Consider the following 16,488-nt stretch of genomic DNA (forward strand, 5'->3'; position numbering starts at 1 on the left):
CAAGAGTGGCGAAATCATGTGTCAATCACATTGTTGTGCGTTTTGAATGAAGAAGCTGTTTGTTGTATACTTTACAGTAAGTAGTTACAGCAGATAAATTCGGAATGCATTAGGACTTTAGTTGGTTGCGTATATCTTACGATCAAACATTTTAATGTTTTTTAACGATTATGCAAATATACTTTTTGAAATTACAAATGACGTTTCATATAAACTACGAGATCGTGAAATGTGAGCCAGAGAGCAGCTGATTCCACAGCTGTGGGAGCCCTGCATGACAGTTGCTCACTGAACACATTGTAATTCACCTAAAGGCACATTTGGACTGTCTTATCAAATTTAAGACTATAAATAATTATTCTGATTTAAGATCATACACAAAATTCCTGAGTGCTGGACCAGATATGTGTATTCATACGCAATAACAAATACATGGGTTGTAGAAAATATTGCTTATTGAACCACTAAAAGTACAGAAAATGTTTTAATGTCACTTCTTAAAAATATGAACACCATCCATTATTAGACCGGATTTTTTTTTTCCAGGCCTAGTCAGATTTTTATATTCAATCCACTATTTTATAAATAATAAAAGAACACAATTCTGTTGAAGTGTTTAACATTATGGCATTTAATACAACTTCCCTTTTTCTTTTCACAGAAACTTGTGACATGTACATCAAATCATCTATCAAAAGTAACCTAGCAAGGATAATTGTACTGTTCTTGCCTCTTTTACTAATAAAGCAGAAATGCATGATTTAAATAAAAAGGAGCTAAAATATTTCTGAATACATAATTTATACCAGCTGCTTAAACCTTAACCTTTATGATTCTCACAATAAAGAGTAAAGTCAATTTAGGCCAATATTTTGCAACTTTGTAATGGCAGTATCTTTTTTTCCCCTTAATCATGTCAACAAAACATAATGAATATAAAACATGTAGATAGGCTGTGTTTACATGATCAGAACATCCATTTAAACATGACTCATTTCGAAATAATACAATAAAACAACTCCATAGACTTGTCAACTTAAGGAACATTCAGTGAAGGCAGTATATAATAATAATGGACCCATGGTAAGTGCCAGTCTTCCTGCATGTCCAGCAAGCACAATCAGTTGGTCTCAGTGTAAAGTCCAGTATCAAAGAAGTGCTCAGGGCTCCTGTCATATGGCATCTATCTTCCGGTGGCCCCGTTTAGGGCACTCAGTGCAGCAGCAGATCCCAGGACGCCGCTCAGCACACCAGGCTGACCAGATACTGAACTACCATCTCCCTTTAGAATACCTGTGCACTTCCAATTGTCCATATAGTTTGCTGGTGAGATAGGCAAATTACAATTAATGAATAATAACACTTCAGTAGGTGCATATACATATATATTTTTTTTCTTTTTTTTTTTGATGACAATTGATACTACAAACCCTCACCTTTCCAGAGTCTCACACAACCATCGTCACCAGATGAAGCCAGAAGTGTACTTGTGATGTTCCAGCTGACCCGCCACACCTGAGAGTTATGACTGTCAAACTGAGCCAGCACCTGCACCTCAAATTTAGTGGGTGCTGAAGAAGAGCTGTCCTTTCTGTTATTCAAAAAGAAGCAAGTAAAGCTATTTGCATCTTTGAATGTTCAGCTTTACAAAAAGAAGAAGCTTGCATTGTTAAAGAACCCTAACGTAATTGAATTTTATAGTAAAAGTAAGTTAATTAAAAGTATACATGCAGTGATGTACAAGGTTAAACAGTAAAAAATACATTACACTACTACACAATTTATATCAATCCCATTCCACTGTAATATACATTTGGTTTCATTTTGCTCACCGAAGTGGAACCAGTTTGAAGATGCGCACGTCTTTGGTTGCAATAGCAAGTACATGGAAAGACCGTCCCAGATTTGGAGCAAACGCAATATCATGTACAGCATCTGCAACGGTCATCAGTGTCTCTGCTTTGGCATATTTCCTACAACCATCATCATAATAAAGTAAAAAAAAATAAACAGCCAATGAAGGTTCAAACAATGATAATTATGTTTCACACCATTATAAATCTGACTTTAGAATGTCTAAAATGTTGATGCTCCCAGGGGTTTTCTGGGGGCGGGGCAGCAGATGCAAAGCATGCAATGAATGTGGCAACTTTAACATCTGAAAGGATACTATGACAAAGTTATTGCTTTCTTAATTCAGACTGATTTTCTTTTTCATGAATATATGGTTGACCTGAAGAATGAAAGCGGTGTCATACTCTTGGAAAATGATATATCAGCTATATCACCACTTATCGAAACTAGGAGTGTGACAAAACACTTAGCTCACCAGATGAGGCAAAATACAGAAAATTGGTTCACTAGAAAGCGACAACAACTAAATACTATTTTTACGAAATTTTCAATGACAAAATATTTGTCTTAAATTACAAAAAGTAAAACAAAGCAGTTGTATTTAGAAATATTTTAACTAATCTAGGGCTGTAACTAATGATTACATTGAACAACATTGTTAAATTTTTTTTTTCTCCGCGGCTTAAGCTCTGCACACAAGATAACCGGCATGGTGTCAGAGAACTTCAAGACCTGTGTTGCTTTTTTCATCCAGGATGAGTGTGAACTAGCCTATGAAAGGATAAAGTGAATTGAAAGCAAACCTTGTAACATCGTTATACTCGTAAATCTGAACTTTGCCGCCATACGTTACATTGCTGTCATCGCTACCCACTGCAATCATAGGTGCATGAGCTCGGGAACTGTGAAGACAAACAAAATATATTATTATTCATCAAACAGGTGCATTCACTGATTCAGTTTACCAAGACATCAGTCTCAAAAGTGATCGGAGATGCATTGAAAGTCAAAAGAGACTTGGAAATGTTTTCTAGCACATCTATTGTGTCTGACCTTACTGTTCAATGCTGACAAGCATCCAAAATACCTGCTCTATTTGAAGTCACAGATCTAATGAGAACACAGTTGATTTCCAACTTATTAGGTTACAGATTGTTGCACATCTTTTTGCAAAGATGTTTCTGCAACAAAATCCACAACTGTGTAGATGTCGAGCTTCCATCTGTTCACATATAGATGTGAATCTCTATCATTTGTGAATTCTCACCTGGAAGGGTTCCAGGAGATGCAGGAGCAGGAGAGTTTGGATGAGATCTCATGCTGCAGGGACCACTGGCTCAGGTTCATCACGTCAGGGGCCTCGTAGATTCGCACCACCCCGTCTGCAGAACATGTGGTCAGCATCAAGCCCATGTGCTTCGGGGCAAACTTCACATCGGTCACAGATGTCCGACTGTCTACAAGTGTGGTTCTTTTTATCTGATGTGAGAACAGGGGAGACATAGATGACTGTTGTTATGTACAAACGTTGCGCACAGATTATGTTCAGCATAGAATAAGTGCTTTCTGTGTGGTATACAGTCAAATATATGCTGCTGGCAGACAATCAGTTTGCATTTTCAATAATAAGCCCATGTCCAGCAACATGTTTTTTTTTTCCTCTGCAGCAACTCGGAGCACTTTTCATATACTTTATACAGACTAAAGCACATGTGTCAATATAAGAGTAATCAGCTTATACTACCAGTCAAAAGTTTTTGAACAGTAAGATTTTTAATGTTCTTAAAAATGTTTTTCCTTTTAAAATAATTATTCTGCTCAAGCCTGCATTTATTCGATCCAATAGTTCAGCAAAAAGTTTGTAATATTTTGAAATATTTTTACTATTTAAAATAACTGGTTTTTATTTGAATACATTTTAAAATGTAGTTTATTCTTGAGATCAAAGCTGAATTTTCAGCATCTTTACTCCAGTGTTCAGTGTCACATAATCCTTCAGAAATCATTCTAAAACGCAGATTTATCAATATTTAAAATAGTTGAGTACTTTTTTTTTCAGGATTCTTTGATGAATAGAAAGATCCAAAGATCAGAATTTATCTGATATTAAAAGCTTTTGTAACATTATACACTATTCCATTCAAAAGCTTTGAGTCAATTTATTTCTTGAATTGATCAAAAGTTTTTTTTAATGTTACAATTTCTATTTCAGATAAATGCTGTTCTTCTGAACTTTCTATTCCTCAAAGAAACCTGAAAAAAAATTCTACTCAGCTGTTTTCAACAAATTATTTTTGAGCAGCCAAACAGAATATTAAAATGATTTCTGAAGGATCATGTGACTGGAGCAATGATGCTAAAAACTGAGCTCTGAAATCACAGGAATTCAATTTTTTTATATTTCCAAAAATAAAACCGTTATTTTAAATAGTATAAATGTTTTTGCTGTACTTAGGGCAAATGCACATACTAGAACAGATCTCTTACCAACTGCAGGCGGCAGATCCTTTTCCTATTTGGCCCCTAAACTCTGGAATAACCTACATAACATTGTTCGGGAGGCAGACACACTCTTGCAGTTTAAATCTAGATTAAAGACCCATCTCTTTAACCTGGTTTAAACATAACATACAAATATGCTTTTAATATCCAAATCCATTAAAGGATTTTAAGGCATTAATTAGGTAAACCGGAACCGGGAACACTTCCCATAACACCTGATGTACTTCCTACATCATTAGAAGAATGGCATCTACGATAATATTAGTCTGTTTCTCTCTTATTCCAAGGTCACCGTAGCCACCAGATCCAGTCTGTATCCAGATCAGAGGGTCACTGCAGTCACCCGGATCCAGTACATATCCAGACACTGGATCAGCACCTAGAAAGGACCTCTACTGCCCAGAAAGACAGCCGAGACCAGGACAACTAGAGCCCCAGATACAGATCCCCTGTAAAGACCTTGTCTCAGAGGACCACCAGGACAAGACCACAGGAAACAGATGATTCTTCTGCACAATCTGACTCTGCTGCAGCCTGTAATTGAACTACTGGTTTTGCCTGGTTTCTCCCAAGGTTTTTTTCTCCATTTTGTCACCGATAGAGTTTCGGTTCCTTGCCGCTGTTGCCTCTGGCTTGCTTAGTTGGGGTCACTTCATCTACAGCGATATTGTTGACTTTATTGCAAATAAATGCACAGACACTATTTAACTGAACAGAGATGACATTCACTGAATTCAATGATGAACTGCCAATTTGCATTATTGACACACTATTTTCCTAATAAATGTTGTTCAGTTGCTTTGACGCAATGTATTTTGTTTAAAATGCTATATAAATAAAGGTGACTTGACATACCCAATGGCTTTGCCCTCGTTGTTTGTCATTGGACTCTCCAACAATCTCCTCCCATACTATGGCAGTACGGTCAAAGGAGCAGGACGCCAACACTTGTCCAAACTCTGGATGGGCCCAGGTCACTCTCCACACCGAGCCACTGTGAGTCTACAAAACACACGTTTCTGTCAAAGCACAGCACGAAACCCAACACAGGGAGACTACAATAATTAATGCTAACCAAAATTCAACTGGTGAACCATCTGAATGGGAGAAATTCAGGCCAAGAACATTCACAAATTGTTTTGATTTTGAAGAATATGACTACAAACTTGTTTGCGTTTTTATTACTTTCAATCAGATTAGAACTACAATTAATAAAAAATTAATAACTCATTTATATGCTTTGTCTTCTTGCCCCCTAGTGGGCCCTGGACTCCTGGTTGAGAACCACGGTTTTATGGGAAGACCTACTTTCCAGCTTGCTGTGCAGTTCCATTCTCCATTACCACCCTTATCCCACACCTAAGAGGAAAAAAAGATATTTGCTCACTTAGTCATTTTCACGTCCTTTTAATTTACACTGAATGCTCGTTCGCCACATATGCTGCATGCATTGCAAACAAACTCAAGCAGGCCGTCGGATGCTAAACCATTTACCTTAATGCTCTGGTCGCTGGAGCACGTCGCCATTCTCCGTCCGTGAAAGTCATAAGAAACATCGTGAATCAGATCTTTATGATCGGCTGCGATACTGCGCGCGACAAACATCCTGTTTTTATTCCCTAAACTTCTTGATTAAGGCACCCGAGAAGTAAACATGAAAACTTCCCTTTTTCTCAAACGCGAGGTTGCAAGCGGTCCAATCACGTCGGACTTGGAAAGCATGTGTCCCGTAGTGATGTGTCGTTCGTGAACGAATCGTTCTTTTTGAACGAATCTTTTAGGTGAACGAATCGTTCTCGTTCACGTAATCCACTGACTCATATTTCTCGTTCAGTGAAGTTCCTCCCTCCACAGCAGCGCGGCGCTATAAGCAGCGCATGCGCAGCTAAGTAAACCGGGTAACTGAACCATTTGATCCTGTCAAAGAATTATACTCAACATCGAGCCAATAGCCTTCGAGTATGAGATGTGACAGAGTATGTGATTTGTTGAATGTAGTGAACGAATACGCCCTTCAATGAACGAGTTTCATATGAGTCTGAACTAGATCTAAAGATCGTTCGTGAACGAAATGACTGAACTAACACATGTCGTTCGTGAATGAGTTGAATGAGCTGATACATCTCGTTCGTGAATGAAATGACTGAACTGGTACACGTCGTTCGTGAATGAGTTGAATGAGCTGATACAATTCGTTCGTGAATGAAATGACTGAACTGGTACACATGTCGTTCGTGAATGAAATGAACTGGTACATAGTTTATCTCGTTCGTGAACTAAATGAATGATAGTAAACCGGTTTAGTCTGCCATTTATGTCAATCTCGCAAAATGCAAAGCAGTGCACATACGCTTGTTTTGATATTTAGCAACCACACGTTTTATCCCCGATTAATGAATGTGAATATATACAAACTGTTATTTAGGCAAGAAAACCTTGTGCTTTGTTCATCTGAACAACTTAATTAGACTTTATATATTGAATGCGATTATACACACATTTTAATAAAGCCAGATCAGTTTTTGTAACAAGTGAATACGTTCATTGACTTAAGACATAGCACATAATACACTCTTTTTTTGCCACCTGTTGTCTTATTTTGTGTAATACGAGGAAATGGTCACTGAACGAATCAGTGAACGATTCTGAACGAATCATTTTGGTGAACGAACTGAAAATGAACGAATCTCTAGAAAGAATCATAATTTCCACCACTAGAAGATCAGCGGAATTCTGCGCATGCGCAGAGCAGCCTCGCATTTTACTCAGAGCCATGCGATAGTGACAGTGCACAAGACAGGAAACCACGAATGTTTGACAGTTGCATTTATTGAACAGTAAAACGAGTGTTTAGAAAACATTACAACGACATTTAATCGTTTGGATGAACAAAACCAGCTGGCTAGAAAAAGAGCAACCAAAAGTGTGCTTTGCCATTTAAAAGGAAGCTGCTTTAGATCATTCAACAACAGTAAAACAGGAATAGGATGTGAACAGTGCAAACATGAAGTGCCCTCAATCCCTTATATAACAACTAGAGTTTAGAAGTCATCAAAACCCTCCCATCATCTCAGCAATGAGAAGTGCGGGAAGCAGAAGAGGAACCAGGGACAGCTGAATGGAAGGGGCAGCGTTGCAGAGGTTTTCCTCACAACAGGTGGTCTTCAGGGTGTATAAGGTCTTATTGGCAAGGAACTCTACAACTGTGGTCTTGTTGCACTCATCCTTCTGAAGACAGCCCTTCACTTTTATATCGAGGACAGAAGCTGAAAAAACAAAAGGGAAAGGGATTGCGGAGTAACAAAAATTAGATTTAAAAAAAAAAACCACACACACACACACTTTAGCATCACTTTTACCTGCTTTACCAACACCCACATAACACAGTTCATTATCACTGCAATTTTTCGTGGTAGTGTAACACATATCCCAGAATCCAAGCTTGCACCGAAAGCACTCAAGTGTTTGTCCTGCAAGCAAAGGGAAATTAAAGGGCTTTATTCTCCAATGGAACAAACAGGTGTGTATATGGTGTGGTCACAAGGGATTTGCCATTTAAAAAAAAAAAAAAGCCTAAATCGTTATTAGCCTAAATCACACATTTTGTATATGCAGAATAAACTTAGTTTACAAATCACATTAGTATGACTCTTAAATGTAGTAGCACAGAAAATTGTTAAATTCAAAACATGTTAATGTTTTAATAAATCAATATAGCACAATAGACTAATCAAAATCCATGGAAATGACTGACTTACCCAAGCAAAACAAAGACATCACCAACGCAAAGGCAGCAAAAATATTTCCCCTCATGTTTAAGTGAGTTTTAAAAGTGGATAAGGCAATAAATATGGAAGCAACAACTTGAGCTGGATATAGGCTACTAACAAACAGACAGTCAGTCAGTCAGTCAGTCAATGCAATCGTGTGTGACAACGGGGATTGTTGCATTATAATAAGGTGTGAGGGGGGTAAAGGCATTATCTAATTAGTAATTTACAAGAAGCAGCTGTGTAGTGTTTAACACGTGCAGCTCAAGAAAAAAAAACATTGTATCACGTGCACGTTCAAACACATCCTTTCTCAGTCGTAATTCAATGCAAACGTTTTAATCAGACTATTTAAGTTGTCAATGTAATATATTTACTTCATGACTTCCAAACACAAGTTTTAAAAAGAGAGAATGAGTGTCATTTGTGAACGAATTGGTGTGATTCGGGAATCGAAAAGAATCTTTCATTTGAACAAATCTTTCTCGTTTACTTCCACGAATAACTCTTTGATAGCTCTGCCTCATGAAGTTTTTTACATGGCAGATATAGTAATTCTTTAGAGCTTTTTTATTTTATTTATGCTTAATATTGTCTTTTTTGCTGTAGCTTGAAAAGGCATGCCCTAAGTTGTTTGATAAGGATGGCGGAAAAAATGAGCTTAGTTGACATGTGGACAAACTTGATTTGTAAATGAGCAAATTTAGTAAAAGAACGTGACATTTTGTCGGTGAACGACTTGAGTGAATGAACCACTCGTTCCTCAAACTTTAGCAGCCTTCTCATAAAGAATCATTGAATGAATCATTTTGGTGAATTGATTCAAAAGATTCGAAACACTTGTACGAGTCTCCTACCTGGAAGTAATCGAGGTAGCCATGTTGATTCTCGTCGACAGAGGACGCTGTTTTGTCGCTCTCCTCTGGCACACGGAAGTAGCCGATGGGGGTGCTGAAAGTGCTGGTAATTTTATCCTCTTTGATGAGGGTTAACGTCGCACTGCACCGTTCCTTGCCGTTTTCACGGGAACATGACAGTTTTTAACAGTGGAATAGTGACCGCTCGTTTGAGCTCAGACGACATATGATTTAACCGTCTCATTTGAATAACCCCGCTTCGGGAAAAAATGGATCAGGAGTTCGAGAACATCGATTCATCTGGACAGTGGCAGAACCTTTATAATGTAAGTCATACGGTTCTTCTGAATGATTCAATTTGAGCCGTTCGGGACACCTGCTGTATTCTACGCTGATAGATTTGTAATGTTTATCTAATAGTCCTCGGGCCGTGAGAACGAATAGGGAATTCAACTTTGCGTTACAGCGCATGCGCGTAGTACCGAGAAATACGGTCCACATGAAATTACTGTGAAATAATCTTATTTTGTGAACCACTTCAGCTCGGGTTAACCCGAACGTGAGTGGAAATGGTTTTACAATAATTTGGAACTCAGACAGTTTATTATTTTTTAATTCTTCTCAACAAGCAAAACTGATAAAACCACACAGCGAACTGTCATGCGTTAAAATAAGTTTTTTACTCTGAGTAAATGCAGGCAATGTGAAGTGCGTGAGTGGTCGAGTCACAGTGCGGTGCATTAGAGCAGCTTCCTGTGAACACGTGGGCTGTGTCTCAACACCTTGTAAGCTATCTACATAGACAGCATTTCTAGACATCACAGTTTCATGTTAGTTAGTTTTTAGGCACCATATGCGTTCCAAGTCCTATCGCCCTAAATGTCATCTGATCTCTGCCGCCTCCGAACCCCCCGCGCACATCTGTGATACTCAAAAATGACGTGAAGTTAGGGAGCTCGCCAGGTTTTGACACACAGCCATGCACTGATATGGTTTCTGAGAACTGACGAGCTCTTCCAAAGAACTGAAGAACCGAAGCTGTCAGTTTTCTATAATAACTCAGCCAGCTAGCCCTACATGCACAACCCCCCCTCCCCCCTATTTTTTTTGCCTTTATATGTTTTATTCTGACCGATTTATTTGTTCTTTATTTATATTTTAATAACATTCCCTCCTCCTTTTGTCATATTTATTTATTTATTACATGTAATGTATGAGCGTGGTGTCACCCCCCCCCCCCTTTTTTTTTCTCCCTTTATTACATAAAAGATGGCTCTTAGGGTTTTCACACTGTTGTTTGTTATTTTGTAATCTCTTTCTAGGAAATCCGTAACCAGTCTCAGGAGTGTCCCTACAAAGTGGCAAAGTTCCCAGAAAATCGCAATAGGAATAGATACAGAGACGTCAGTCCCTGTAAGTTTCTTCCACGTAAACCATTTTAACAACGTTTCACTCATTTTGTAACCTTCCCCTGAAAAGGAAAGTTTACTCAAACTTGTATAATCATGTAGCCTGCTTCAATTTGTTTCCCATCTGTATGACTTTCTTTTTTTTTCTTCTTCTTTTTTTGTCTGTGAACCAAAATAGAAATGTTATAGCCTCAGGATATCAGCCTCAGTCACCATTCACTTTCACTGTATAAAGGAAAAATGTAGTGAAAGTCAATAGTGACTTAATGTGTAAGGCAGCCATATACAGATTTGAAAGACAATGAATTAAGAAGTCGCTTTGTTTTATTAAAAAAACATCCTTCAAAGCTTTTTTTATGCAAGCTTAATCTTGATTTCAGATTAAATTAACACAAATTGCCAAAATATTTGTCGACTCTCCCTGAATAACCTGAATTTTTGTGTTAAGATGATCACAGCCGGGTGAGATTAGAAAATTCAGAGAATGACTACATAAATGCAAGCCTAATTACCGTGGAGGAGGCCCAGAGAAGGTACATATTGACACAGGTATGGCAGTAATGGAAAAAGTAAGTCCACTGTTTGCATTTCGCTAACTTGCATTGATCTCTTACTTGACCTCAATACACATTTACATGTGGATCTTATATACCAACAAATTAGATTTACTCATTTCCCCTGTTTTGAGTGAATTTGTGTTTAGCATCATGAAACCTGCCTTTTTAACATCAGACTTTTGTAGATTAAATAAGGATGTCTCATGCATTTCTTTCGCATTGGCCAGCTTGTTTGCGTATTCTCTAATGTAATTGCAGACACTTTTCTCTTTCTGCAGGGCCCACTGAGGAACACTTGTGGTCACTTCTGGCAAATGATTTGGGAACAACGGTGCAAAGCAGTTATTATGCTTAACAGAGTTATAGAGAAAGGCTCGGTGAGTGAACACAAACGACGCTTGTTCTTTGCCCTGCTTTGTTTTTGCATACGTTAGCATTTGCATTTAAAAGAAAGAAACCGCATGTGGTCCGCAAGTTGTTATATTTAAAAAAATATTGCTACATTTTATTTAGCAAGGATGCATTAGTTGAGGAAAAGTGCCAGTAAAGACGTCTGAATGATTCATCCGGAAATAATATAAAGCATCACAACTGTTTCCAACATTGATAATAATAAGCAATATTTCTCGAGCACCAAATCAGCACCATTTAAAGATATTTTGAAATGTATATTGCTGTTTCAAATTGTATAATAAAAGCAAGCTACTTGAATTGTAGTATATATCTTACACATTAATCGTCATTAATTGTTATTAAAATAATTGTCTTGAAAGTTGTTGTTTTTTTTTTGTTTTTTTTTTTGAAGGCATTATTGTGTATGAAGCTGCTTGTGTAGTGGGGGGAAATGAAATCTGTTTTTGTTCAATCTGAACAGGAGAAGTGTGCGCAGTACTGGCCATCAGAGGAGGAGCGAGACATGGATTTCAGTGACACTGGGTTTACGGTGACTCTGGTGTCTGAGGATGTCAAACCGAATTACACAATCAGACTATTAGAACTCGGAAATGGCAAGGTGAACGTAATGTTAAATTACTACATCACTGAATACTTCTCTAAACAAGACATCAAAAATAAATGTTGTTTAAATGTTGTCTAATATTTGTAGACTGGAGAAACCAGAGAGATCTACCATTTTAATTACACAACGTGGCCTGATTTTGGCGTGCCAGAGTCCCCAGCATCATTCCTCAACTTCCTTTTCAAGGTTCGAGAGTCTGGGTCACTGGGGCCAGACAACGGACCCGCGGTGGTCCACTGCAGTGCAGGGATAGGGAGATCTGGGACTTTCTCATTGGTTGACACCTGCCTTGTATTGGTAAGCCTGCGGTTACAGAATATTTCATGATTCTACAGGTTTTACAGCACATCGTCATTTTGTGAGACTGAAATCTATTTTATTTTTTATTTTTTTCAACCTGGGTTTGAAGACCGTCATTATCAGGTACTATATATAGTTCTGTTGAACTTATATTTCATTGTGGTTTTGTATTTGTAGATGGGCAAGAGGAAAGACCCTTCGTCTGTGGACATTCAAAAGGTTTTGTTAGATATGAGAGAGTATCGGATGGGCCTTATCCAAACCCCAGACCAGCTTCGATTTTCATATATGGCAGTCATGGAGGGAGCAAAGAGCCTCCTGGAAGACTCGGCTCTGCAGGTGTCAAGCATGGTGCGATTGCATTATTACATTTGATTTTGTGTAGTTTATTAAAGGGGAATTATGATGTTGCTAAAAAGAACATTATTTTGTGTATTTGGTGTAATGAAATGTGTTTATGTGGTTTAAGGTAAAAAAAAAAAAAAAAAAAACATAATTTTTCACATAATGTGCATTATTGTTTCTCCTCTATGCCATGCCTTTCTGAAACGTGTCATTTTTACAAGGGTCATCAGTCTGGAAAGCAAAGTGTGATTGGCCGAATGCCTCAAGCATGTGACGGAAATGTTACGCCCCTCATCAAACTGTCACATACATGTAAACATGAAAACCCATTATAATAAATCAGGCATGAGGCAATAATTATGGATTATAATGACTTAGACAGTCTTTTTACACGTTGTGTTGCATCGTTGTGCGTAAACATAAAACCATGTCTGCATTTGAGATCGGAGAAATGACAAACAACAAGCTCTTCTCTACACTGCTCAAAACTCACGTTTGAATCATTAGTGGCAATTTCTTTAAATATGACTGGGAGTCAAAACAGCTGGCATTTTTGGGGAGACCAGATTTATTTTAGATTTATAGTAGATTTAATAGATTTATACTTGAACATTTATAATCTTCAAAATTGACAGTAGAACTTTAAAAACATTAAGTTATTAATATTTGTGTGTGTTAGTTTGATAAACCGTATTGATTGTGCATTGCAATATATGTGAATAGTTGATGTGTAATATGAAGAGAATAAAAGGTACATGTTTGATTACATTATATAACTTACCAAAAGGATATAATGTAATGTTTATATATCTCTAACCCTAAATCTTTTGCATTGACAGCAGAAGCAGCCTGAAGAGTGGCAGGAGCCAGAAGCTTATTTGGTTTCATCTTCTCAGAGCTCCATCCTGTGTTCAGAGAAACTCAACGGTCAGTCTGACTCTTGTACAGAGCCACATGATCCAGAAAGAGAACAAGACAGCACTCATTCACCGAAGGAAGCGCATACAGAGTTAAAAACTTTAAGGTAAGATAAAAAAAAAAAAAAAAAAGTTTTATCTTTAAGCTGATAGCTGAGCGTGAGATTGTTATTCAATTTTTTCGAAATCTAGTTCAGTCAACCATAATTGTAACAACATTACTAGACTGAATTCAAAGTTGATCAACTTCAAAAGTCTGGTGTAAGTTTCTTTGTTTATATATATATATATATATATATATATATATATATATATATATATATATATATATATATATATATATATATATATATATATATATATATATATATAATGCTTTTATTCTGCAAAGATGCATTAAATTGATCAAAAGAAAATGACAATATAGATTTTTAATGTCACAAAATGTTAAAATACATTTTAAATAAATGCTCTTCTTTTAGAACATTCATAAAAAAAATAAAAAAAAAAATATATATATATATATATATATATATATATATATATATATATATATATATATAAAAATGCTATTTTAAATTGCAATAATATGCACCATATGACTTTTTATAACCAATACTTTGTGAAAATATATTTTGAAAAAGGACGTGCATTAAAGTGCCCCTATAATGCCATTTCCAATATTGCAGTGTGTAGTGTATCTGTATGTGAATGTAAATGATCTGCAAAATTGTAAAGCTGAAAGTGCACGATAAATAAAGTTATTGTCTCATAAAATAAAGAATCGACTCTGAAAAGGCTAGAAGAATCGTTAGTAATTCGAATCCCACTTCCTTGTTCGGCTACACGTAACGGGGTAACACATTTGCATAATGTGGCCCTCTGTTTCACGTTAGCCGGCTGCAAACAACTTGCATTTAACTGATGACTTCTCTAATTTCGGGGAGTTCAACTCGGGATTCACAAAATGAAATAATTTATTGAAATAGGCATATCATTTCCAACACCGCTGTACACCGTAGACCAATCACAAAAGACTAGGCCATCTGACTAATCAGAGCAGAGCAGGCCCACGGAAAGGAGGGTTTTAGAGACTGAATCTTTAAACTGTTTCCAACGAATCGTTTGAGAATCACTGGAAAATTAGGTGAAAATGCAAATAAATATTTTAAGAAAACAAAAGCGGTTTTTGACCTTGCATGTATGTAATCCTATTGTAGGAGACTCCCAAAAAATATTAGGAACTGTACAAATGGCATAATAGGGGCACTTTAAGTCATGCAATTATGCTAATACCAGGAAAATAGCTCTTTTTTTGCATTTTTTGCCTATTAAAAAATCTGAAGTAATCAACCGTATGTGTGTTGTTATTGCTTCCAGCCTTCGCAAGAGGAACCGCGAGGAACGGATAGCCAGCACGACACAGAAGGTGCAGCAAATGAAGCTGAAACTAAGCGATTCGGAGAAGAAGAAAGAGAAGTGGCTTTTCTGGAAACCAATTCTCTTGAATGTCGGCGCTGGTGCAGCTGTAGCTCTGGGACTGTGCATGTGCTGGGCCTTTCTGTCCCAGTGATGCCGTTTTATCCCACAGATTCCTCTTCTTGTCTTTTATTTGCCCAGGGACCCAAATTATGGTACTCATATTAGTAGGTGCTTGGATGTTTTGTAGATAAGGGACAAAAATGTAGAATGATCGTGTTTACAAGCATTCATAACCGGATGTTCTTTATGATTATTTGAATGTTTGTGTCATATGTGGTTATTACAGTGTAACCAATCATGTAGTTACATTGTAACTACTATAGCAATTCCATCATGGTAAGTTCTCGCAGCCTAACAACTTTCACTGTACAGTATTTTGTTGCGAAGCAATGTTAAATAGACCCTCACCGGTCCGTCTATTATTAAGACCGTTTATTAAATGTGTCTGTTTGCTAAATTCCCGCATGGATATTCATAGGGTGACTCATTTGTTTCAGTAGGTCAAAGCCCAGTGAGTTTCCGTACATGCACATCTCAGGATCTTCTAGTAATAAACTGACTGTAGATTCAGCCAAATGTAATAAGTGGTCCGGTTTCCACTTTTAAAAAAATGTACATAGTAAACTCTTTACTAAATAAGAAATATTGCTGTTTTTGTTTGCATTATTATTATAATTCTTTTGTCTCTGGCATCTTCTGTGAATATACCTTTCTGGTTTCTCAAGCTTAGATATGGGTATCTCTTATTTCGTCCATGCATGTGGGGTAAAACCAATGTATGATTGCAAATAAATGCAGATTGTGACAGATTGCATGTTTATAGATTGCTACATCAGTGCAGTGCCAGGTCTGTTAGATTAATTTTTTTAGACAATGGATGTTGCACCAACCATAGCGATTTATTTTTGTCTCCACGGATCATAGTTTGTTCCCAGTCGCTGTTACCTCACACTGTAGGATTTCATTGTGGGTTTAATGCCAATTACTTAGCAGAATCGATGGGAGTCAAATTAGATGTCTCTTCCTGCCATGGTTCCAGGAATTGATCCAATATTTCCAGAAGTGGCTAATGGTGGAGTGGTAATTTCATTCCATCTAGCCAAGTGACCAGCCGGGAAAGAACAATCCCTTTTCCTCTCAGCAGTCTGTTGTCACAAGTACGGGAAAAAGCTGACCTTTTTAGAGCTAATAACATTTTTGCAAAGATATGAGAAAGCTGTTCCAAACATGCCTTGCAAATGTAAGTGACATCTGGATTGGGCATAATTTAATATAAAAGCTGTTGAACTCATTCTCCTGGTATACTATAGTTCTAAAGCTCTGGAAATATTTTTAATTATATTAAATAGTAAAAAAAAAAAAAAGTTTTTCATTAATAAGTCACTTAAAGTAAGTTGTGAGTGCAAAATTTAGCTAAAATAAAAATATTTAAATGTTTAATGATGTAATTCTTTGTCAGAGAGGTTTGGTTACATTT

General features: G+C 37.0%; 3 protein-coding genes across 5 annotated transcripts; 1 reads left to right on the forward strand and 2 right to left on the reverse strand.

Moving 5' to 3' along the window:
- Window positions 1-469: 469 nt before the first annotated feature.
- LOC127974467 (nucleoporin SEH1) lies at window positions 470-6,083 on the reverse strand. Its single transcript, XM_052577775.1, has 8 exons — window positions 5,851-6,083; window positions 5,665-5,715; window positions 5,212-5,358; window positions 3,122-3,333; window positions 2,658-2,756; window positions 1,833-1,973; window positions 1,437-1,591; window positions 470-1,323 (listed from the first exon to the last, which is right to left on the reverse strand). The coding sequence occupies exons 1-8, from the start codon at window positions 5,959-5,961 to the stop codon at window positions 1,184-1,186; spliced, it is 1,056 nt and encodes a 351-aa protein (XP_052433735.1). The 5' UTR covers window positions 5,962-6,083; the 3' UTR covers window positions 470-1,183.
- Window positions 6,084-7,165: 1,082 nt separating this feature from the next.
- LOC127974470 (sperm acrosome membrane-associated protein 4) lies at window positions 7,166-8,289 on the reverse strand. Its single transcript, XM_052577782.1, has 3 exons — window positions 8,115-8,289; window positions 7,716-7,826; window positions 7,166-7,622 (listed from the first exon to the last, which is right to left on the reverse strand). Exons 1-3 carry the CDS (start codon window positions 8,167-8,169, stop codon window positions 7,408-7,410), a joined length of 381 nt encoding a protein of 126 aa, XP_052433742.1. The 5' UTR covers window positions 8,170-8,289; the 3' UTR covers window positions 7,166-7,407.
- Window positions 8,290-9,029: 740 nt separating this feature from the next.
- ptpn2a (protein tyrosine phosphatase non-receptor type 2a) lies at window positions 9,030-15,654 on the forward strand. 3 transcript variants are annotated; one of them, XM_052577771.1, is made up of 9 exons: window positions 9,030-9,309; window positions 10,306-10,396; window positions 10,841-10,941; window positions 11,228-11,326; window positions 11,824-11,961; window positions 12,055-12,264; window positions 12,445-12,618; window positions 13,455-13,636; window positions 14,910-15,654. In XM_052577771.1, the coding sequence occupies exons 1-9, from the start codon at window positions 9,253-9,255 to the stop codon at window positions 15,100-15,102; spliced, it is 1,245 nt and encodes a 414-aa protein (XP_052433731.1). In that variant the 5' UTR covers window positions 9,030-9,252; the 3' UTR covers window positions 15,103-15,654. The 3 variants fall into 3 exon arrangements, with proteins under 3 accessions (XP_052433731.1, XP_052433730.1, XP_052433732.1); XM_052577770.1 differs by having other exon boundaries at window positions 9,031-9,309; window positions 13,452-13,636; XM_052577772.1 differs by lacking the exons at window positions 9,030-9,309; window positions 10,306-10,396 and having other exon boundaries at window positions 10,868-10,961; window positions 13,452-13,636.
- The last annotated feature ends 834 nt before the right edge of the window (window positions 15,655-16,488 follow it).

This window comes from Carassius gibelio, chromosome B16 (assembly GCF_023724105.1).
Source record: "Carassius gibelio isolate Cgi1373 ecotype wild population from Czech Republic chromosome B16, carGib1.2-hapl.c, whole genome shotgun sequence".
In the NCBI taxonomy this organism is placed as follows: Eukaryota; Metazoa; Chordata; class Actinopteri; order Cypriniformes; family Cyprinidae; genus Carassius; species Carassius gibelio.

Coding starts and splice junctions, on each gene's coding strand:
- ptpn2a (XM_052577770.1), top strand. CDS start 9,253: ATGGATCAGGAGTTCGAGAACATCGATTCATCTGGACAGTGGCAGAAC. Junction 11,327..11,823: donor GAGTTATAGAGAAAGGCTCG/GTGAGTGAACAC, acceptor CAATCTGAACAG/GAGAAGTGTGCGCAGTACTG. Junction 12,265..12,444: donor TTGACACCTGCCTTGTATTG/GTAAGCCTGCGG, acceptor TTGTATTTGTAG/ATGGGCAAGAGGAAAGACCC.
- LOC127974467 (XM_052577775.1), bottom strand. CDS start 5,961: ATGTTTGTCGCGCGCAGTATCGCAGCCGATCATAAAGATCTGATTCAC. Junction 5,716..5,850: donor CCAGCGACCAGAGCATTAAG/GTAAATGGTTTA, acceptor TTTTCCTCTTAG/GTGTGGGATAAGGGTGGTAA. Junction 2,757..3,121: donor ATCTCCTGGAACCCTTCCAG/GTGAGAATTCAC, acceptor TTGTCTTCACAG/TTCCCGAGCTCATGCACCTA.
- LOC127974470 (XM_052577782.1), bottom strand. CDS start 8,169: ATGAGGGGAAATATTTTTGCTGCCTTTGCGTTGGTGATGTCTTTGTTT. Junction 7,827..8,114: donor GATGTCTTTGTTTTGCTTGG/GTAAGTCAGTCA, acceptor CTTTGCTTGCAG/GACAAACACTTGAGTGCTTT. Junction 7,623..7,715: donor TGTGGGTGTTGGTAAAGCAG/GTAAAAGTGATG, acceptor TTGTTTTTTCAG/CTTCTGTCCTCGATATAAAA.